General features: G+C 34.7%; 1 protein-coding gene across 7 annotated transcripts in view; it reads left to right on the top strand.

Annotated features, from left to right (window-relative positions):
• Positions 1-22260, top strand: part of CACNA2D1 (calcium voltage-gated channel auxiliary subunit alpha2delta 1) — a 508655-nt gene that overhangs the window by 479048 nt on the left and 7347 nt on the right. For all 7 annotated transcript variants that reach the window (XM_043462905.1, XM_043462907.1, XM_043462906.1 and 4 more), the window contains 9 exons: positions 985-1052; positions 1391-1429; positions 2912-2983; positions 3845-3997; positions 4085-4137; positions 5735-5790; positions 6183-6312; positions 8306-8415; positions 9540-9622. In XM_043462905.1, coding sequence (XP_043318840.1) covers positions 985-1052; positions 1391-1429; positions 2912-2983; positions 3845-3997; positions 4085-4137; positions 5735-5790; positions 6183-6312; positions 8306-8415; positions 9540-9622 — 764 coding nt within the window. The remainder of the gene's footprint in view (positions 1-984; positions 1053-1390; positions 1430-2911; positions 2984-3844; positions 3998-4084; positions 4138-5734; positions 5791-6182; positions 6313-8305; positions 8416-9539; positions 9623-22260) is intronic.

The following is a 22260-nucleotide window of genomic DNA, read 5'->3' on the forward strand; positions in this document are numbered from 1 at the left end:
AAGATAAATTATGTCTTATCTATATTATATCTGTTAAAAAGTAGGGATCATTTTTAAAAGCTTAGAATAAAGAATATGAAATTTTTGGTAAACTAAGTCAAGCAAATGCAAAAGTTCTTAAAACTTAGCATCAGTGGGAGTTAGAAGTGGGCTAGAGTAAACAGATAAATAAAAATTAAGGAAAAAAAGTATCGTGTAAATCAGTGTTGTTAGAATTCTATAAAGGGTTTAGAGAGGCAGATTGAGAAAGCAAATAAATCCCGTTCTGCTCCTGAGGGCAGTTTTAGCCCTCAGTGGTTCAGCTACATAGATTCACTCTCACTCATGCAGTGACTAACTCATCTGCTCCTTCCTCCATTCACGCGGTTGCTTATTTACTCACCCAGTCTTACTCTTTCAGTCTCTCATTCACGTGCCCTTTTCTACCCACTCACCTACCTACTCATCCGCTCATTTATCCACACTTTAGCAAACATTTCTTCAGCAACTACTGCATGCACTGGTTAGGTTAGGGAAGCCCCTTCAAGCTCCCCCTTCAAATGACTTCATTTTTATAAATCTATTCCTGACACTATCAATTTTTTAAGTATACTGTATTAATTGGCAAGGTGTAGAAAATAAACTATGAATATGAAGAAGTTTATGTAATAGTTTAAGAGCTATTAATATTACTTCTTAATGAAAACCTCAAGGAATATATCTCTAATTTTAACATTATATTCAATTTAATGCTATTTTATAAATTACCTAAATTATCATATAGCAAAATATATATCTAGCTAATTAGATGTATAACCTTTTACATCAATTTGAATCAGCATTTCTCAGTGTATCTGCAATTAAATGGATATTCTTTTTCTTTTTTTTAAAGAAACTTACATTTGCCTCCTTAGGAATTTTCAAATGTGAGAGGAAAGATAGGTGACAATTATGGCTACATTTCTTAAAAACTTTGTGTTAATTTTTCTTTACATGGTTTTTCAGTTGTTGGAATTAAAATTGATGTAAATTCCTGGATAGAGAATTTCACCAAAACATCAATCAGGGATCCGGTAAGATATTTTTTTTTAAATTCCTATGCTACATTTATTAGTCTCAAAAAATCAAATACAGTGGCAAAATCAACTTTTAATACTACTACATTGAAGCATAATTATGAATTCCTATTTTTTTCAGAGATTTTTTTTGTTTAGTCAACCTATTATCAGTGTAAGAATTTAAAATGCCCATTTAAATATTTGTTGATATTCTCTATAAAGATAAAACTAATGATTAGACTATCATTTAATCTTTTATACTAAATTATTATAATATGGTAATAATGAAAATGATATAATTAAAATCATTATTAAGAAAATGTGAGGTGATAATTGTACTTTCTGTCTTTCAGTGTGCTGGTCCAGTTTGTGACTGTAAAAGAAACAGTGATGTAAGAAAACTCTTTAAAATGGAATTTTTAAATACAACTTTTTGTGTTACTCTTTCTAAGACTAATGGTAAAAAAAATGCAGGAAGTTTTCATCAGATACCAAAATAATATTGTATGGAATTGTGAACTTATTCACTGCTAAGAATTTGAATTATATGCTTCTAATTCCTAAACTTAAACTTTAGAAGCATTTAAAAATATTCATTCAAAAGCCATATCAATATGAACTATATTCTCTTTGGACCCACTTGTGTTAGATTCTTTTGCACATGTTTATTTCGGCTTTGTTTCTGACCATGGTTTCTAACTGAAGCATACTTATTATCAATGCAGTCTTTTCTCATCTTTTGCATTTTATCTGAATATTTTTGTGCTGTATTTATAGTGGTGAGAAAGTTTCTTTTAACTGAACCTTAGATTATAAAGAAGTTTTACTTGCCTGGATTGGATTCTATTACTTGCATTTTTGTTTGAGAAATTGAAAAAGCTAATACAAACCTTTTGTTTCCAGTTTAAGATGTTGTAAGAATGAAACTAGATAAGTTATGCCTATACTCAATAAGAAGGATGAATTCCCCTATTTTCTTTGAGTCCTCGTATGTATGTCTGTATGTTTCCAAGGGAAGTAGGAGTTTCGTATCGTTTTATCACTCCTAAATCTTGAGAAGCCATAAGCCAGTAATTTTAATTATTATTGTAACATTCATTTTACATAGACTATGTATCAGCTGTTTTTAGAGCAAAGGTTTTAGCAAGCTTCTTCCATATTAAGAAAACAGAATGCATTATGTCCTGAACTCTGAAAACAATGCTTTTAATTGTAATTTCATACAGTAAAACTATTAAATTGATTCATGTATTTAAGCATAATTTAAACTGGGAACATTTTAGGATATATGATTATTTTTCCTTAAAGGCATTTTTTTCTCTTGATTCTTGCTTTTACATCCCAGAGTACTCAAATATTTTTAATATAAAACAATTATAAATAACCTCATGGTGCTGCTTTTACTTTTTAAGTCTGTGATGGATAGTACCCCAAATGGATTTTTTAAAATATCTTTCTTGTCAAAATCTTAAGTATGTGTTTAAATAATAATAAAATAATTATATATATAATTACATATATATATAATAAAATAATTATATAATTAAATATTTGATTTATCTAGTTTCCTGGTTTATTAAGATGACCACAGAGTGACAAAAGGATTTTTTCTGGTTTGTTCTTATGTATTGTTCAGACTGAGTTGACAATTTTAATGGCTGGATGGTGGTGGAATTTCAAGCCCTGATTGTTTGATAGCAATCTATGCATACACTTATTTCATCAGAATCTCCTGAGCACATACCTTCAAGATAAGATATAGTTATTTAAGCTTTTCTCCCATTTTTATTGTTATAATCATCTACATAAAGTGGAGTCATAATGTAACCTAACCTTCCTTAAAAATGTATTAACTGCTATTTTTATTTTGATAGGTAATGGATTGTGTTATTCTAGATGATGGTGGGTTCCTTTTGATGGCAAATCATGATGATTATACTAACCAGGTATGTACCTAAAGTGGGAAGGGGTAGAGTTTCCAAAGTGTGTTTCCCTGATCAACATTAGGAAACTCCTCCATACCACTATAAAAATTGATAACCAAAGTGTTTAATGTAATATAAACCATAAAAAAAATGCATCCTAAAAATAGTTTTCTTGTTAGTTATTAGTCAGTTTTACTTTCTGGTACTGTTTCTGTTAAAACTTATGTGCTAAAGATTTTAATATGATATGAACTTTTTTATTTTTGATCTCTCAGGAATTTAGAACATTTTCACATATTAGTCTGTTGATAATATGAGTCTTAGTACAAACTGGTTTGAAACAGATGAAGATTCTAACACCAAATTTGCCAATTGTCAATGTAGGCTCTTTGGTTCATTTCAAACAAAGTAGAAATAATTGCCAAATAATTCCACTTCTGAATTGATATATCTGGCTTCTCTTTAAAAAACAAACAAAAAAATCTCTCAGTCCTGGACTGTTTTCCTAAATGACATTATTTATGGGTTGGAATTGATGAGTTCGAGGTTGTCCCTATGGATGGGACTTAATCCAGTTCATCACAGTCCCCACAAGTTTCTTTTTCTAATTTCACCATTTATCTCATTTGATTGTGGCTTAGTGCACAGTAAACTGTCCATTTCTTACACAGATAGCATTGGGAGCCATTCAGTAATGAGAACACCTAATCTCATGGGAGTTCTTTCAAAGTGTCATATACTCATTTATTACTTGCTTTTGTTTTTAAGCTCCTCAGTGGTTTTAGTTCAGTTTCTTTGTATGATTTCTTTTCTTTGTACTGATTCAAGTGTTAATAAAGTTTCAAATGTAAGCCAAATGTTAATTATTTTTTTCTGTACCAGATTGGAAGATTTTTTGGAGAGATTGATCCAAGTTTGATGAGACACTTGGTTAATATATCAGTTTATGCTTATAACAAGTCTTATGATTATCAGTCGGTGTGTGAGCCAGGAGCGGCACCAAAGCAAGGAGCAGGGCATCGCTCAGCATACGTGGTCAGTAATATCCACTCACCTTCCCATTGTGTCAGAGGGACACTCTTGGTGTTCACTAGCGTAACACTTTCCTACCCTGTTTTATAGCCGTCAATAGCCGACGTTTTACACATTGGCTGGTGGGCTACTGCTGCTGCTTGGTAAGTCCAAATGTTAGCTTTCTTGGTAATGAGAAAAAAGGGTTGTGAAAGAGGAAAGAATTTGATGAAAAGACAGACATCTAAATAACTATTATGGGAACTACATTATTTCCTACAGCACATATTGTTAACAGTCATAAATATTTTTTTCTTAAATGATCAGTGTAAAACCATTACAATTATTTAGCTTTTTGTATGAAAATAGCTTTATGCAAACTTCAGCCTCTTCAGGGGATTCTTTTATCTTTGAATCTGTTGAAATTCTTTTCATTTATATTTTGTGTTTACATTGTACTCAGTCCTTAAATTTTAGGCCTCACATTGATCTACAAAAAGTGACTAGTTATTGTCTTAAATACCCACGTTAAATGTCTTCATCCATCAGATTCATGACATGATGACTCCTTTTTCTACTTCCTCACTTTTCGTACAAAGGCTGGCCTCATTTTAGAGGCATTGTATTCCTGAAATGGATCTAAATCTTTCTTTTCACCGGTTCTACCCTTCCTCCCACTTTCCCCTCTATCCATATCCTGCCACCAATGAAAAGAAGACATTTAAACTGCTTATTGAGGCACTGTGGAAAGTCTGGAAGATCAAATTTGTCATTGTTTGGGTCTGGTCAGTCACGTAACTAATCCCCCTGTTGTGTCTGGGTCCATTCCATCCTTCCTCCCTCTTTCTCTCTTGTGGCATTACCCTACTGTACTGTGTAAGTCTTATTCAGTGTAGATTAATACATAATGTTCACTTGGTTTTGAGGCTTTCCCAGCAAAAATTAAATGATTATGCCATTTTATTAAAGTAGCAAAGATTTTAGATTAAAAATCTGATTTTTTCTTAAAAATTATGAAAAATGGTACTTTCCGTTGTAAAAATGCTATTTTAGATAGGCTTTTAAAGGTTTTCTACATCTCATAGTCATCCTGAAATACTTGATTGTTTTTATGCTATTTTCTGGCCAGAAAATCCCCCTTCCTCAACTTCCCCCTTCCCTTCTTCCTGCTTTTGTTTTAACTAAACTCAGTTCCAGATGAGCTTTTACCAGTATTTGGCTCAATTGTCATTTATTGTAAAACTGAAATGTGCCATATGTCCTGGATTTAATAGGTATATTTTATTTCATGAATGCCACATTATGCATTTTATTTTATGCCACGTTAATAGTTAATAAACCCGTAGTACACAGTCATTTTTGTTTGTTTTGTGGTGTTTTTTCCCTACCATACAGCTTCAATATATAAAATAAGGATAAAATCTTGAATGTCAAAACTATGCACTAATATGATGACATTCTCCCTAGTTATCACTTCTCCTCACTCAGATTTATATTAGGTGTCTTCACACATTATGTGTCCCTCACTGGGTCCTGAAGACAACTGACTTCATGACTTCTTTTACAAAAAGAAATTTACAATGTCTTATTTAATTTAAAAAACACTTCTATAAAAATGCCTGCAAATTCTCAGTTTTTCCAGAAAGATGAAAAAAGAAATATGTTTATGTGTACATGCAAAAATACTCTGGTTTTTATGATATAATTTATAAAATAAAACACCTAGCTTTTTATCAATAGTTTTTTGTATTTAAAATTTAGGTCTATTCTACAGCAGCTTCTCTTGAGTTTGACCTTTCCACGACTTCTTGAGGCAGGTATGTAATAGCTCAGATGCTATCATAATAACTTAAAATTTTCTTTTTGGGTGTGCTGAGTTCAAAACTCAGAGAGTGTGTGTGTGTTTGAGAGAGAGAGAGAGAGAGATCGTCCATTTGACATTTTGTAGGTTAAATTCTTTTTGTCACAACTTTCCTAATGCCTTAGAAACATTCCTAGGTCACACTGGTTTCTGTTTTGTAGCTGTCATGTATTCAAATTCATTTATTCTAATGATAGTTATTGGGTACATTTTGGAGCTTCCACTATACCTCATGGAGTAACTAGCCAATTATGGTGCCTGCCCTTATACTGATTGATTTGTTTTGCTCTTTGAGAAATGGAGGCTCTGGGAGATCCCTCATAATAATGGTCTTTGTTTTCCCCACAGTTGAGATGGAAGATGATGACTTTACGGCCTCTCTGTCAAAGCAGAGTTGCATTACTGAACAAACCCAGTATTTTTTCGATAACGATAGTAAATCATTTAGTGGTGTATTAGATTGTGGAAACTGTTCCAGGTAATTCGTTTCTTCAATTCTGGACTAGTCTTGCTTCCCTAAGAACTTGTACTCACTTTTATAATCATTACAGAAAATAACAGATTGTCATTTGAGTATGAGAGATGTGAGTAACCACTATATATGTTGAAAACACCACAGATCTTCAGCCTCTCTGAAGGTTTTTAACATTAATTCTGACTTCGATAAGTTGTAATTCCTTCAACTTATTTTAGCAATTATGTAATCAAGAAAATTATACCCACCTTTAGGCAGAATATAAAGGAAATTGTATTTTGTCTAAAAGAATCCATATTAAAATTTTTCTAATATAGAGATAGTTTCAGAAATTATATTAATTTTGATAAGATTAGAATTATACTTAATAAACACATTAACAGACATATCCTTGGGTAGGAAATTGTTTTAGTTGTAGTATTCACTTATCTTTGATTTGAAACTGAAAAAACAAGAACATATTTTCTAAAGTCAAGGTCAGTGTTAGTCATCACTGTCCATAAAATAGTTTGAAAAATTTTTGGAAGAAATGGAAAATTTCATTTTATTTGTATCGAGAGAAAGAACAAATGGCAGGGTGGAGATTTTTGAAGTTTTGAAAGGAAAGGAAAGGGAAATCTATGTCACAGGATCCCTGAGAACAGGGCAGGAAGGCACAGAGTTGGAATACTTTGTTTTTAGTAACTGAGGACAGCTTATTCTAGAAGAAATGTTAACAGAGAGAAGAGGAAATACGAGGAGGTGAGGTAATCTGAGCAGGTGACAGGGCAGGAACAGTTGGTTGCTAGGGAATTTGGAAAAGAAGTTTATAACAGTTTTTTTTTTTTAAGTATTTTCAGGAAGGGGTTAACTGCAGCGAGCACAGATTTTTAATTGATGTGGTCAGTATGATTTTATGACTTACTTTATTAAACCTCCATGTCCTAGGAGGAGGTGGAGGGTATGCAGAGGAGAGGAAAGGGGTGGAGTCAGGCATGTAATCAGAGAAAAGCAGACCATCTTGCTTAAAGATTAGCATATCAGGACATCACTTTCAGAAAATAGAACTGTGGCAAGTTAAGTGGTTTTATCAATTTAGAGTCTTCAGTCTTTCATTAATTGATGTCCAAGAGTAGCAATGTATACTTTAAAACTAAGTTAAACTATAATGTAAAGACCAGTATAATAAGTGGAACCATGATTACTTTCAATTTGCTTTATGCTTGTGTCCCAACTTAAATAGGTTAAGAAAAAAAGAAAACCCCACTTCCTTGAAAAATCAATTACTCTTTAACAAGAGATCTACATTTTTACTGTGAAAGGCAGAAACAGCTTAAGATACGGGGAAAAAAACACTACATGGAATTCAAAGCCCTTAATTCTGTCTAGACCTGTGTTGTCCTAATTCAGCAGTAACCAGCCACAGATGGCAATTTCTGTCATCTAATTATTAGTCATTGCAACTAATTAATATTACAATTTTGTACCTCAGTAACACTAGTCACCATTTCGGGTGCTCAATATAGCATCCTGTGGCAAGTGTTTGTTTACCATATAGGTTAAAGTGGACGACATTTCTGTCTTCACAGAAGGTTTGTCTAATAGCCTGATCTAGACTTCAGCCTGTCATGAGCTTGGGCAAATGCTGAGTCATTTTACACTCCTAGTTTCCTTCACTGTAAAATAAGGCAACTCTGGGACATTTTCAGTGATAAATAACACACTTCCTTAAACATGTAAAATAAAACATTTCTTACAAGTCTAAACAACAGATTGGTACTTATTTTTGCATTGAGGTTTATCGCTTAAGAAACATCTCCTATTGGAATTTTTTAGTATTCATTTGAGAGATAACATGTCCATGTTAATCTTTCTCTTCAAAAATCATTCTCATTCAGTTTTACTGTTTGTGCATGTGATGCTTTGTTTCAAAAGGTCTTATTTTCTTTCTTTTTAATATGTAATAGTCTTTGAAAACTATTTTTTTCTCTAATCTTTTATAATCCTCATTCTACAGAATCTTCCACGTAGAAAAACTTATGAACACCAACTTAATGTTCATAATGGTTGAGAGCAAAGGAACTTGTCCCTGTGACACGCGGTTGCTCATACAAGCAGAACAGACTTGTATCCTTTCACACTGGGGAGGTTTGGAATGACAATTCCATCTTAAAGCCATGCATTTTTAACCGCATCACATTGTTCGTGCCCAGAAAGAGAAAAATACCACAGAGCGCTGAGATCACCTCACAGAGGCAGCACGGACCCCTCACACAAAATCTCACTTGGATGTCAAGACTGATGATGCTCCACATGCACTCAGAGTAGGCGAGAGGCTTCGTGCTTGCACGGGGAGTCTTTGTGGAGAGAGCCGTGCAGATCCCCAAGTAGCCCTGAAAATGGCTGGAGAGCATCAGGGGATGCCCGGTTGGGGTTTGGTGGTGGCTGGGAGGATGCTGGGTTTCTGCCAGGGCTCTCCGCGGCTTGTTGGCCCAAACCGCCACACAGTGCCAGGTGAGGGCATCCTCTGTCTTCCCTGGCAGCCCACCCAGATGTCGGACAGAAGGGGAAAAGGGCCTGCTGTGCCTTGAAAGCTGTCAACAGCCAGTCATCATTAATGGAGTCTATGTGATCTCTACCCACAATGGAATATTTATTCAGCCTTTAAAAGAAGGTAAGTCCTTCATATGCTACAACTGCGATGACAGCAATTGTAAGAATACTTCTGTGGGTAAATATGCTAAATAACAATGCAGTGACCATTCAAGCATTACAGGCTGAATTTTGGTAGACTGCCTCTGGTTTTTGCTATTTCTGGGAAGATAGTCCTCCCATATGTTATGTTTGGAGCTGCTGTTTATTACTAGAACTAGTTTCTGTTTCTATCTGGCTAAATAGGAGGCGCCAAGGTCCTCCGTTATGGTCTTATGTGAATGACTCTCTCTCACAGGTGCGTCATTTGCACATTTCAACCACTTATATTCTACAAATATTTACAGAGTACTTCCTTGTGCCAGCAACCTTGCTGTGTACAGTACAGATAAGAAGTTGATCTCTTCACACAGTCCCTTGGCTAACAAAAAAAAAAAATTGTGGCAGTTTAGTTCCTTAAATCCTATAGTAGTGTATGGTACTAAAATAATGTCATAGGTTTCTCCTGCTTGCTTTGAGAAATAAATATATGGCATTGTATTTTTTCAGTTCTGTGGGGGGAAAAAAGTAACTTCATATCCCTTAACAAGTTTTTTTAGCTGATGGTCCAGATCCTTGTGATATGGTGAAGCAACCCAGATACCGAAAAGGGCCTGATGTCTGCTTTGATAACAATGCCTTGGTAAGTGTGTCCAAAGAATTTCAGGGGACAAATTACAGTTTTAATTCCAACATAATGTCTCAACCATAGTATTTCTCATTAACATGACATACTTGCTGGTATATAGATTTTTCATTACAGTATTTTTTCATGGTTAGCATAAGCTTAACAGTTGCTTCTTCTGTCTATCTGTCCTTTCCACAAAAATTGTACTTTCAAACACAATGCCAGTTTACTAATGTTCCAAGATGATAAATCTAATGATTTTAAAGGCATTCTAATAAATAGTAACTGACAGTAAATATGACTAATGGTATGAGTTGCTTACCTTCATTTATATTCCAATCTTGAAGATATGTTTTTATTATAGTATTTTATTAATTTGTTTAGTAAAAATACTGTAAATATATAGTAAATATACTGAATCTTCATTCAGTAAAAACTTGTTAAATTACTATTGTCCCCTTATTTGGTAATTCTACTTTCCTACTTGGTTTCTAATTCTATCACCTATTAGCTTCGTATTATTTTTCTTAATTACTTTTTATATTGTTTGAAATTAGACAAGGTTAGTAACACAGGATTAAGTTGATAAAATTTTACACACCATATTTAATGTATGTTATCTGAGATGAGTAGTCCTTTTCCTATAGGTTAGCTGTCTTCCTTTCATAAACACTATTCAGACTACTGTATATATAAGTAGCTTTATACTTTTCAAATTATTTTAACTTTTTAATAAGCTTTATTCTGAATCAAACCCCATATAAAATGTGCTCACTACTTATAAAAACTAAACTTTAATATTTCTCAATTCTCCAGTCTTCATGTCTCTTGCATGAAGGTTTGCAAACAAAGCATTATCATCTTAGGAATTGCTTATTCTAAAAATATGTCATATCATTGATTCAGTAATGTGCATTTCTAGAAGCTATTTATTTAGAACTGATTTCTTTCTTATTTACTCAAATACACACAACCATACTTGTTTCAGAAAAGAATAAGAATTTCCATAGATACATATTATGCAAGTAGATAATACAGATTAGAAGCGGAGCAGAGAAGTAAAATTAGTGATGGGGAATAAGGGTGAAAACGCAAACTGTTTTAGCCACTAAATCCTTTTACCTCCATAAGGACTGTTGATCAGTTCCTCTTTGAAGGGGAAAACTGATTCAAAGTTAGAGCTGTTTGACTTTTTTCTTTTTTACAGTGAGGCTTAAGTAGGACCCAGATACGAGGACTCTTTTGTTCTGTCTACTCGACCTTAAGGAGTTTTGCCGCGTCAAATTATTACCCAAAGAATGTTATTTTTGGACCCAAGGCTAGTTTCACTCATTAGGGAAACTTCACTCATCAACTATTTGTCACCAAAGACAGATTAAATTTATTCAGGTGCACTTCCAAGATCATATAAAAACCTGTTACCCCAAATATCTTCACCATTGGAAACTATTTTTTGATCATGACAAAAAGATTTTACAAAGAGAGAAATTTCCAATATTAAAGTTCCCATAAATTGTAAAATGGATTGTGTGTGAAAGTACAACTCTTGCTCAGTAGCTTAATGTGCTAATAATGTCTTGTGTTTTTTTTAGCACTGGAATATTTTGATAATGCTTATTTGCAATGGTCACTGTGAATCTGCTCTGAGTGGAGGCTCACGTAAACTGCCGACTGCCAGCAAATTGCATGAAATCTCATCTTGTATGTCTTCTTTTCTCGGTTTTCTTTCCTTTTCCTGTATTGCTACTTTGCCCGTTATTAATAGGATCAACTTATATGCACAACGAGTCGTGCCTGTGCCATGATGTCAGCTCCTATCTTCATTTTACTGCAAGTTTTCATGTGTGGATGGTCAGTCACTTTCTCTAACTTTTCTTTGTTTTTGTGTTTGGCTTGAAATTTTAAAAAGTAATCCGTATCCCTAAATCCACTACAATAAATATCCTGAAACCAGGTTATTAAAATGCCAGTAGTAATGTTTTGTAAATAACAACGTTCAAAATTACGTTTCTAATCCTGAATAGAGGATATCAGTTTCCTATATTTAGTTAAAAATTAGTAATGTCTCTTCTGGGAAGATCCCCTGGAGAAGGGAATGGCACCCCACTCCAGTATTCTTGCCTGGAAATGTTTCTTAAGATTTTACTAAAGGTTAAGTCAATGTGGAAAAAAAGTATACATTCTTCATGATGTCTTACTTTTACTTAAGAGAAATACCCTAAGGACTATTATGAGAGACGGTCATAAGTTTTGTTTCGAAAGTTGCTAACATAAAAGTAATGATATATTTCAGTTTTAACAAGCATTATTCAGTACCTTCTAAGCTCATTATCCTAATTTTTCCCTTCCTATGTAAATGGATATTGTCTAAACAGCATTTCTTAGATATTGACGTTCTTAGTGAAATATTTTAGTATCACTAAGTGCTTATAATTTCTAAGTTAATTTTACTTAATATTATTTACATTATCTAGGCTAGGATTATCATTATTTGTTATTCTCTGACAAATTTCTGAATTACATACTCAGTACGACTGAATAGATATTTTAGGGCCTGAGTTTAAAGTCAGAGTTCCATTACACTTTCTATTCTTTTTTGATGTTTTGGAATCCTGAATGTTGTAACTAGACAGCATTTGTTATGTTCTTTCTTCATTGCTGTCCAGGTAGTCTTTGGTTAGGAAACCACTAGATGGAGATGTGGCCATTACTGAAGGGTGAGCTCATTAAAAGGAGAGAAAAGTGGAATGGCAGAGGGAGAGTCAAAATGTTCTGGGATAATAAAGTAATGCTTTGGAAGATTTAAGTGGCAAAGAAAATCAAAGCAAACCAGTAACATGTACTATTGAGGAAGTTCATTATTTTATGCAAACATAATTGGTAAATACATGTTACTGACAACACAAAAAATGAATATGTAGAATAAATGTGTGTGTATACATACACATACATTAAACCTACCTCATGATTGAATGTGGTAAGTGTATTAAGGTGCTATGTAGGAAATGCTTTGTTAGGGATCTTATTCCTATTAAGAGAGTTATGTGTAGTATCTACCTGCATAAATAATTTTAAATATGCATTTTCTTTGAAGCTGCTGTGGGTGATGTAAGTATAGACCTATCTAAATTCCAGAGTTAGTTATTATTTGGTGGATGCTTTTTACCAATGATTTGAGCTCTTTACTCCCTGGAGGAGGAAATGGGAAGCCACTGCAGTTTTCTTGCCAGGAAAATCCCATGGACAGAGGAGCCTGGCAGGCTGCAATCCATAGTGTTGCAAAGAGTTGGACACTATCAAGTATACACTCACAGTGAGCTCTTACTGTTTGCAATTAGTCAGTCACCCCAGGTTCGGGGCGGGGAAAGAAAGGAAGAGAGTTAAGTAATACTTGTCTAACAAGAGAAAAATGGAGAGATTTTTACTTACTGGTATACCTGGTCTTTAAAAAGTAAGCCTCAGGGCAAGAACATGGTTTAGATGTTTTTTTTCCTTGAGTAGTAATGGGACAGGAAAAAAAAAAAGAATGAGGGATTCTTAGTTGTTATCTTTATTAAGAGTATTTTGAGACAGGTCCCTAGTAGGAAATTAAAATTACTCTTTCATATCTTAAAATATACGTAAATAATTTTGGCACTCTATTCCTTTACCGTTTAAAGCTGAAACAAGGTACCAGTCTGTTATCTACTCCACTAACCTTTAAAAATCAGACTGATTTATCTGGTTATGGTATTAGTGGGATTTTGGTCTCTTTAAAATAGGGGAAAAAAATGCTGAGGTTTCTCCCACATCTATGCATTTGTGATTTAGAATGTTTTTAGAACGTATCTCATAATTTATTTTCATATAATAATTTCAAGTCTTGGTATATGTGGTTGCCCATGCAAAACATTTGAGAAAACATGATCAGGAAACTGAAGGGACAGATTTTTCAGTGTGGATCAACATGCAGACTTCAGGGACTCCAAATAAGTTATCTGAACTACCACCTCCCAGACTGAAACAGACATAGCTCATCATCACGCAGAGGAAATTAACCCCCCCTCAAAAAAACATTGGAAATATAAAAATAAAAACAATGAAAGCAGAGCCAGAAAGAATATTTTTCTTTCCATAACATTTCTAGAACATACAGATGTATTCTGCATTAATACATCAATGGGTCTTGTATGTTTGCTTATTTTGTAGTCTATCAAATTAATACTTAACCAGAACTGGGAAGCTTTCCTAGTGAAGTGACAATTAAGCCTTTAAGTTAGAAGTTAGTATTTAATGTTTGTAGTGTTCCTAACTAATCAAACAACCACTGCTTTATTTGAGTATGAGTACTCATTTACCAAGTACTTGCAGTACACCTACTACGTGTCAGGCCACTGTTATATGCCTGAGATACTTAAGATACATTTATACTAAAATGTAATTTTTTATCTCAAATTCACATGCAATTCAGCATCCTGTTTTTTCACCTGGTTAATCTACGTAGAGGGAAGGGTATTTTAACAAAGAGAAAAGGAAATGCAAAGGTCCTAAGATAACAAATACCTTTATCTGTTGCAGAGAAAGTTAGTGTTATTGGAGCAATGTGAAGCAGGGAGGGATAAAGGAAAGTGAAGATGGAGAGGCAGCCAAGCTGCACACCACATAAGGCTTTGTAGGCCTTTATAATAAATTTGGATTTTGTTCTGAGAAGTTTCAAGAAGGGCGTGAAAGGGTTTGGTTTTAAGAAGGCTACTTTTTGGAGAGAAAATTGTTAAAGAGCAAGAATGGAAGCAGAGAGTCAAGGGAGGCAGCTTTTGCAAGAAGGTAGGCCAGAAGTAACAGTAACCTGGACATAGTAAGTAGTAGGTCTGGGGATATATTTTGAAACTAGAGTTAAGAGGACAGGCTAATAGATTAGATTTGAAAAAAGGAAGACTCACAGATGATCTGTTGTCTTTGACCTGCTTCATTACTCCTAGAAATATCATTCAGAAAAATAATATTTAGGGGCAAGTTTAAGATGTTTCTGAGAATCAAAAGGAGAGGTGATAGTGCTCCATGCATGTGGAGCTCAGAGGCGCATTCAGGGGTAAAGGTTTAGAAGCGTGAGTTGTTGAGTTTCTGGTCCAAGATGGTGACAGAGGAGACTTAAAACTCACCCTTAACCCACAGACCTACCAAACCTACAGCTATGAAAAGAGCTCTGAGAGAAATGTAGAAAGTAGATGAGCAACTCTTATGAACTGAGTGAATGTAATACACATGCAAATGAGCAGGAAAGGCAGAGGAACATGGTCTCCATAAACCACACGCCTGGCCCAGCAACATACAATTAGAAAGGAGCTCACAGCTTCCAGCTTCGACCTGAGCAGTGCCGGGTTTAGGTTGAACTTCTAACATCCCAATTTTTGTTTTAATTTTAAAAATTATTTTTAATTGGAGGATAATTGCTTTACAGTGCTGTTAGTTCCTCCTCCCTCTCGAGCCCCCCTCGGCCCTGCGCCCGCCTCACCGTCAAGGTCAACGCGGAGCACTGGGCGGAGCTCCCCGTGCGGCGGCTTCCCGTCAGTTCTCTATTGTACACATAATACTGTGTATGTCACTGCTACTCTCAATTCATCCCACCTTCTCCTTCCTCCATTGTATCCGCAAGTCCATTCTCTACATCTGCGTCTCTATTTCTGCCCTGAAAACAGGTTCATTGGTACCCTTTTTATAGATTCCTTATATATGCATCGATATAAGATCATTGTTTTCCTCTTTCTGATTTATTTTACTCAGTTTTCTTTTTATGGTTGAGCAATGGAATCAATGTATATATGTACAACAACTTCTTCGCACCCCAACTTTTAAGACTCTAACCTGTGGGATGGGCCCCCAAAACTTCTAGCTTTGAAAGCCTAATGGGCCTTGTGTCCATAAGACTGACAAGACTATAGCTACAAAGAAACAATTTTTAACAGATTTGCAAGGACTCCCTGTGGTTCTCCTTCCAAAGTTCAGAAGAGGGAGCAGAGAGAAATGCACTTCTCCCAACCTTTCGCTTAGAGAGGCTATTTGCATACTTTAAAAGATTTGCCTGCAAGTAAGGCTGATGAAAGTGAAAGAGGAGAGTGAAAAAGTTGGCTTAAAGCTCAACATTCAGAAAACTAAGATCATGGCATCTGGTCCCATCACCTCATGGGAAACAGATGGAGAAACAGTGGAAACAGTGTCAGACTTTATTTTTTTGGGCTCCAAAATCACTGCAGATGGTGATTGCAGCCATGAAATTAAAAGACGCTTACTCTTTGGAAGGAAAGTTATGACCAACCTAGACAGCATATTAAAAAGCAGAGACATTACTTTGCCAACAAAGGTCTGTCTAGTCAAGGCTATGGTTTTTCCCCGTGGTCACGTATGGATGTGAGAGTTGGACTGTGAAGAAAGCTGAGCGCCGAAAAATTGATGCTTTTGAACTATGGTGTTGGAGAAGACTCTTGAGAGTCCCTTGGACTGCAAGGAGATCCAACCAGTCCATCCTAAAGGAGATCAGTCTTGGGTGTTCATTGGAAGGACTGATGCTGAAGCTGAAACTCCAGTACTTTGGCCACCTCATGCGAAGAGTTGACTCATTGGAAAAGACCCTGATGCTGGGAGGGATTGAGGGCAGGAGGAGGAGGGGACGACAGAGGATGAGATGGCTGGATGGTACCACCAACTCGATGGACATGAGTTTGAGTAAACTCCGGGAGTTGGTGATGGACAGGGAGGCCTGGCGTGCTGCACTTCATGGGGTCGCAAAGAGTCGGACACGACTGAGCAACTGAACTGAACTGAAGGCTTCTAATTTAGCTCACATTTAGGGACTTACTTCAAGACTCCCTGGAGACAGGCGAAGGGGTAGACTATGCCCATTGACCCTCTGACTCACTCCAGGTCAATGGTATCTTCCTAAAAGAAGCTTGTGATCCCATCTGGCACCTTGGCTTTTGAGGTAGCTTCCCAAAGGACACACCCTTTTGTCACTTGGCTCTGAGAGCCAGCAGGGCTCGCATTCACATCCACCAAAGGACCTAGAACCATAGCAAACAAATAGTTCTCAAATGCCTATCCCCTCAGAAGTCAGCACAGAGGGAGCAGACAGAAGTGCCCATCCCCTAGTCTTTCCCTGAAAGAGGTGTTTTTGCATACTTTGGAAGCTGCTGCCTGAGGATCCAGTCTCCAATCAGCCTGTTTCTGGTGCTGACTGAGATCTCCCCCACTGGGACACTGACAGATGTTAGCACACCCTCAACTACTAGGATCCAAAGGGAAAACCACAACACAGGGTGTCAAGGAAAGTGAGAAAACAGAAAAATATGTTTTAAAAGAAAAAGAACTCCACAAACAGACCTTAATGATACAGAGAAGAGTGACTGACATGAGGAAGAGTTCAAAATATGGTCATAAAAATAGTCACCATATCAGGAGAAGAATGCAAGAACTGAGAATTTCAGCAAAGAATATACAAGAAAATACCAAACAAATGTCACAGAGCTGATGAATATAGTAACTATACTGAAAAGGCCGATAAAGAGGAGTTCAAATAGCAGACTAGATGAAGTGGAAGAAAGTATCAGTAAACTCACAGACAGAGCAGTGGTTCATTCCATCAGGAACCAAAAGAATAAAAAAAGTGAAGATAGATAGCTAAAGCAACTTATGAGACACATCAAGTAGACTGAAATTCACATTCTAGTTTCCCAGAAGGAAAAGAAAGGCAGACATGGGTAGAAAACTGAAGAAATGATTGAAAACTTTCCTAACCTGAGAAAAGAAACAGCTATCCAAATCTAGGAAGCCTAGAGAGTTACAGATAAGAGGTATCCAAATAACACCCAAACCAAGTAAGGAAGAGGAAATACCTCCAAATTCATAGTGAAGGAAGAGGTAAAACTGTCATTATGTGCACATGATACGATTCTGTATATAAAAACTACTGCCAAAAACTGCTGTCACTAATCAACAATTTTATTAAATTTCAGGCTCTAAAGTCAACATATAAAAATCAGTTGTATTTCTATATACTAAAGATGAAGCATCTGAAACTGTCACATTCACAATATCATCAAAAACAATGAAATATCTGGAAATAACTTTAACCAACAAAACAAAAGTTCTCTATTAAATTAAAACTACAAGACTTTCCCGAAAGGAACTGAAGCCAACACAAACAGATGGAAAGACATCCCATGTTAACTGATCATAAAAATTGATATTGTTATAATATCTATACTACTCAAAGTCAACTGTAGATTCAACACAATCTCCATCAAAATACCAATGGCATTCTTTACAGAAATAGAAAAAAAAAATCTCAAAATTTATATGAAATGACAAAGTCTGCAAATAATCAAAGCATTTCTCAGAAAAAAATAAGAGGTGTCATTTGTCCTGTTTTTGACTGTACTACAAAGCTACAGTAATAATACATTATTTTAAAAGGTATGGTAGTGGCATAAAAATGGACAGAGACCAACAGAACAGAGCCCAGAATTAAATCCCTGCATACACTGTCAACTAATATTTGATCATGGAGCCAAGAACACCCAATGGGAAATAATAGCCTCTTTGACAAATGATGATGGGGAGATAGGATAAACACATGCAGAACAATGAAATTGGACCCCTATCTTAACACCATTCACAAAAATTAACTCAAAATGGATAACAGATTTAAACATAAAGCCTAATATCTATAAAACTTAGTAGAAACATAGGAAGCTCCTTAACATTGTTATTGGCAATGATTTTTCGATATAACACCAAAAGTACATACAGTAAAAGCAAAAATAAGCAAATGGGACTACATCAAACTCGAATGCTTCTCCACAGCAAAAGCAATAACTGACCAGATGAAAAAGCAACAGATTCCAAGAAAAAATTTGCAAACCATGTATCAGATAAGGGGTTTTATATCCAAAATCCAAAATATATAAAAAACTCATCAAACTCAAAACCAAAATAATCTAACTAACAAACAGGCAGAAAAACTAAACAGACCTTTTTTCAAGGAAACACAAGACTATAGTGAGCTGTCATCTCACACTTGTTGGAATGGATTTCATCAAGAAGATGAGAGACAACAGGTATTGGTGAGATATGAATAAAAGGGAACATTTATATACTGTTGGTTGAAATGTAAATTGTTGCTACCAATATGGAGGTTCCTCAAATAATAAATCTACCATTATGATCCATCAATTCTATTTCTGGGTATATATGCAAAAGACATGAAAACAGGATTTTGAGGCAATAACCATACTCCACATTCATTGTAGCATTATTCACAATGGTCAAGAAGTTATGAGGATAACCTGGATGTCTGTAAACCAGTGAACAGATAAACAAGAGGTGGAATTTATGCTTATATGTGCATATAGGCACACAGTATTATGTTTTTCAGCCATGAGAAACTGCAAACTGCCATCTGCGGCAACATGGGTGGACTTTGGGCATATTATGCTAAATAAGAAAAACAAGTACTGTGTGTAAAATCTAAAAAGCCAAACTCATAAAAACAGAGAATAAATGGTGCTTACCATGGAATAGGGGATAGGGGATAAGACAGATGTTGTTCAAGGGTACAATCTTAGAAAAATTAGTAAATAAGCTCTAGAGAGCTAATGCACAGTACCCTGAATATAGAAAACTACTATAGTCATCAAACTTGCTAAGAGACTAATAAATGAATTATTCTAACTACTTAAAAAAAAAAAGACAGTTATGTAATACGATAGAGGAATGTGGTAATTATCATTACAATAGCAATTATATTACAGTACATAAATTATCAAATTAACATGTACACCTTAAATTTACAGTGTTTTATTTCAAATATATTTTAATTAATGTGTCTTTGTATGGATCTCTAAATTATCAAGAGTAAATCTATGACAAAGGTGGCAAGACAATCTCTGGTAAATCTATGATGAAGAAAAGACAGTCTCTTCAACAAGTGGTGCTGGGAACACTGGACAGATACATATGAAAGAAAGAAACTAGAACATTCTCTAATACCACACACAAAAATAGACTCAAAATGGATTAAAGACCTAATTGTAAAACCAGATACTATAAAACTCTTAGAGGAAAACACAGGCAGAATACTCTTTGACATAAGTCACAGCACTATCTTTTTGGATCAGCCTCCTAGAGTAATGCAAATGAAAACAAACAAATAAAACCTAATTAAACTCAAGAGTTTTTTCACGGCAAAGGAAATCATAAACAAAATGAGAAGACAGTCCACACAATTGGAGAAAATACTTGCAAATGAATCGACTGGCAAGGGATTACTCTCCAAAACATGCAAATAGGTCATGCAGCTCAATATCAAAAAACAATCCAATCAAAAATGGACAGAAGATCTAAATTTCTCCAAAGACATACAGATGATATGTGGGATCTAAAAAAATGGTACAAATGAACCTATTTACAAAAGAAAAATAGAGTTACAGATATAGAAAACAAACATGGTTATTAAGGGGGAAAAGGGGGGCAGGAGGGGTGAATTAGGAGATTGGGAATAACATATACAGACTACTGTATATTAAATAATTTATACTTGTTATTATATAATTATATTACATAACAATTTATATAAATATAAATTACTCATAATAATTTATAAAAACCTATTTGCTCAGTGAACTCTTTTCAATAATCTGTAATGACCTACATGGGAAAAGAATCTATCTATACACACACACACACACACACACACACACGCACACATATAACTGATTCACTTTGCTATCCAGAGAAAACCAACAATGTTGCAAATCAACTATACACTAATAAAAACTAATTATAAATAAATAAAACATACACATGAAAAGATGCTCAACCTCACTAATTACTAGGGAAATTGAAATAAAAACTATAATGAGGTGTCACCTTGCACCAATCAGAACAACTGCCATAATATGTCCACAAACAATGAACACTGGGTGCATGGGAGAGGGACCCTTCCTACATTGTTGCTGGAAATGTAGCCACTATGGAGAACAATATGGAGGTTCCTTAAAAGCTAAAAATAGAGGTAGCATATGATCTAGCACTCCCAGTCTTGGGCCTGCATCTGGAGATAACTATAATTGGAAAAGAGACATACACCCCAGTGTTCATCACCGCACTGTCTACAATAGACAGAACACTAAAGCAACCTACATGTCAATCATGAGAGGAATGGATAAAGAAACTGTGGTACATATATATGCAACAGAATATTATATGGCCATTAAAGAACAAAATATTGCCATTTGCAGCAACATCATGGATGGATTTAGAGATAATCACACTAGAAGTAAGTGACAGACAAAGACAAATAGCATATGATATCACTTATATGTGGAATTTAAAAATATGGTACAAATGAACTTATTTACAAAACAGGAACAGATCCACAGACTTCAGAAACAAACTTCTGGTTACCAAAAGGGAAATGTCAGGGGAGGTATACATTTTGGGATTTGGATTAACATACACACACTATTATACCTACAATAGATAATCAACAAGGATCTACTGTAAACCACAGGAAACGTCATTCAACATCTCTATAATAAGCTATATAAGAAAATAATCCCCAAAAGTAGATATATGTCTGTGTATAAATGAATCACTTTGCCGTACCTGAAACTGACATGACAGTGTGTATCAACTATAATATAAAATAAATATTAAAAAATTTTAAAGTAAATGATAAGGAGAGAATCTTAAAAGCAGCAAGAAAAACATCTTGTTACATACAAAGAGACATTTAAGGCTACCAGTATCTTTCCACCAAAATGCACGGGCCTGATGTGAGTGGCATGATGTATGTAAAGTACTGAAAGAAGAAAACCTACCAAACAAAAATACTCTTATCTAGTAAAACTGTCCTTCCAATTCGAAAGATAAAGAGTTGTAGACAAGCGAACACTGGAGTTCATTACCACTAGACTGACCTTATAAGAAATGTTAAAGGCACTCCTTTAAAATGAAACAAAACAGCACTCACTAATTAATAATAGGAAAACATATCAAAGTATACATCTCACTGGTAAAAATAGTCAAATTCAGAATAATCTAATATTGTAATGACTGGGTTAATCACCTAGACAAATATAGTAAAAATAACAACTATCGTACAATAATCAATGGTTACACAGACTAAAAATATGTAAATTGTTAAATCAAAAGCATAGAACATGGAGGAAAGAGAGTTTTAGAATGCATTTGAACTTTAGTCTCAAAATAAGTCAGTAAAATGTTATAACTTATTGCATATGTAGCACTAAATATTATGAGGTTTAAATAAACATGTTATATTTATAACAGTTATAATAACTATAGAGTCCCATTTCAACTTTACAGACATTCACAGACTGAAATGGAAGAAGATATTCCATACAAATAGAACCCAGAAGAAAGCTGGGGTAGGTATATACATAGACAAAATAGGCTTTAATACAAAAACTGTAGTAAGAGACAATCATGATCATTACATAATAATAAAGGAGTCAATCTAACAAAAGGATATAAACATTTGTAAATATTTATGCACCCAACATAGGACCACCTAAATATATAAAGCAAATATTAACAGACAAAGGGAGAAATAATAATACAGTTTAAAAATTGCAAACAAATCCAACAGCCTTGAAGAA

Source organism: Cervus canadensis, chromosome 3, assembly GCF_019320065.1.
Source record: "Cervus canadensis isolate Bull #8, Minnesota chromosome 3, ASM1932006v1, whole genome shotgun sequence".
Lineage (NCBI taxonomy): Eukaryota > Metazoa > Chordata > Mammalia > Artiodactyla > Cervidae > Cervus > Cervus canadensis.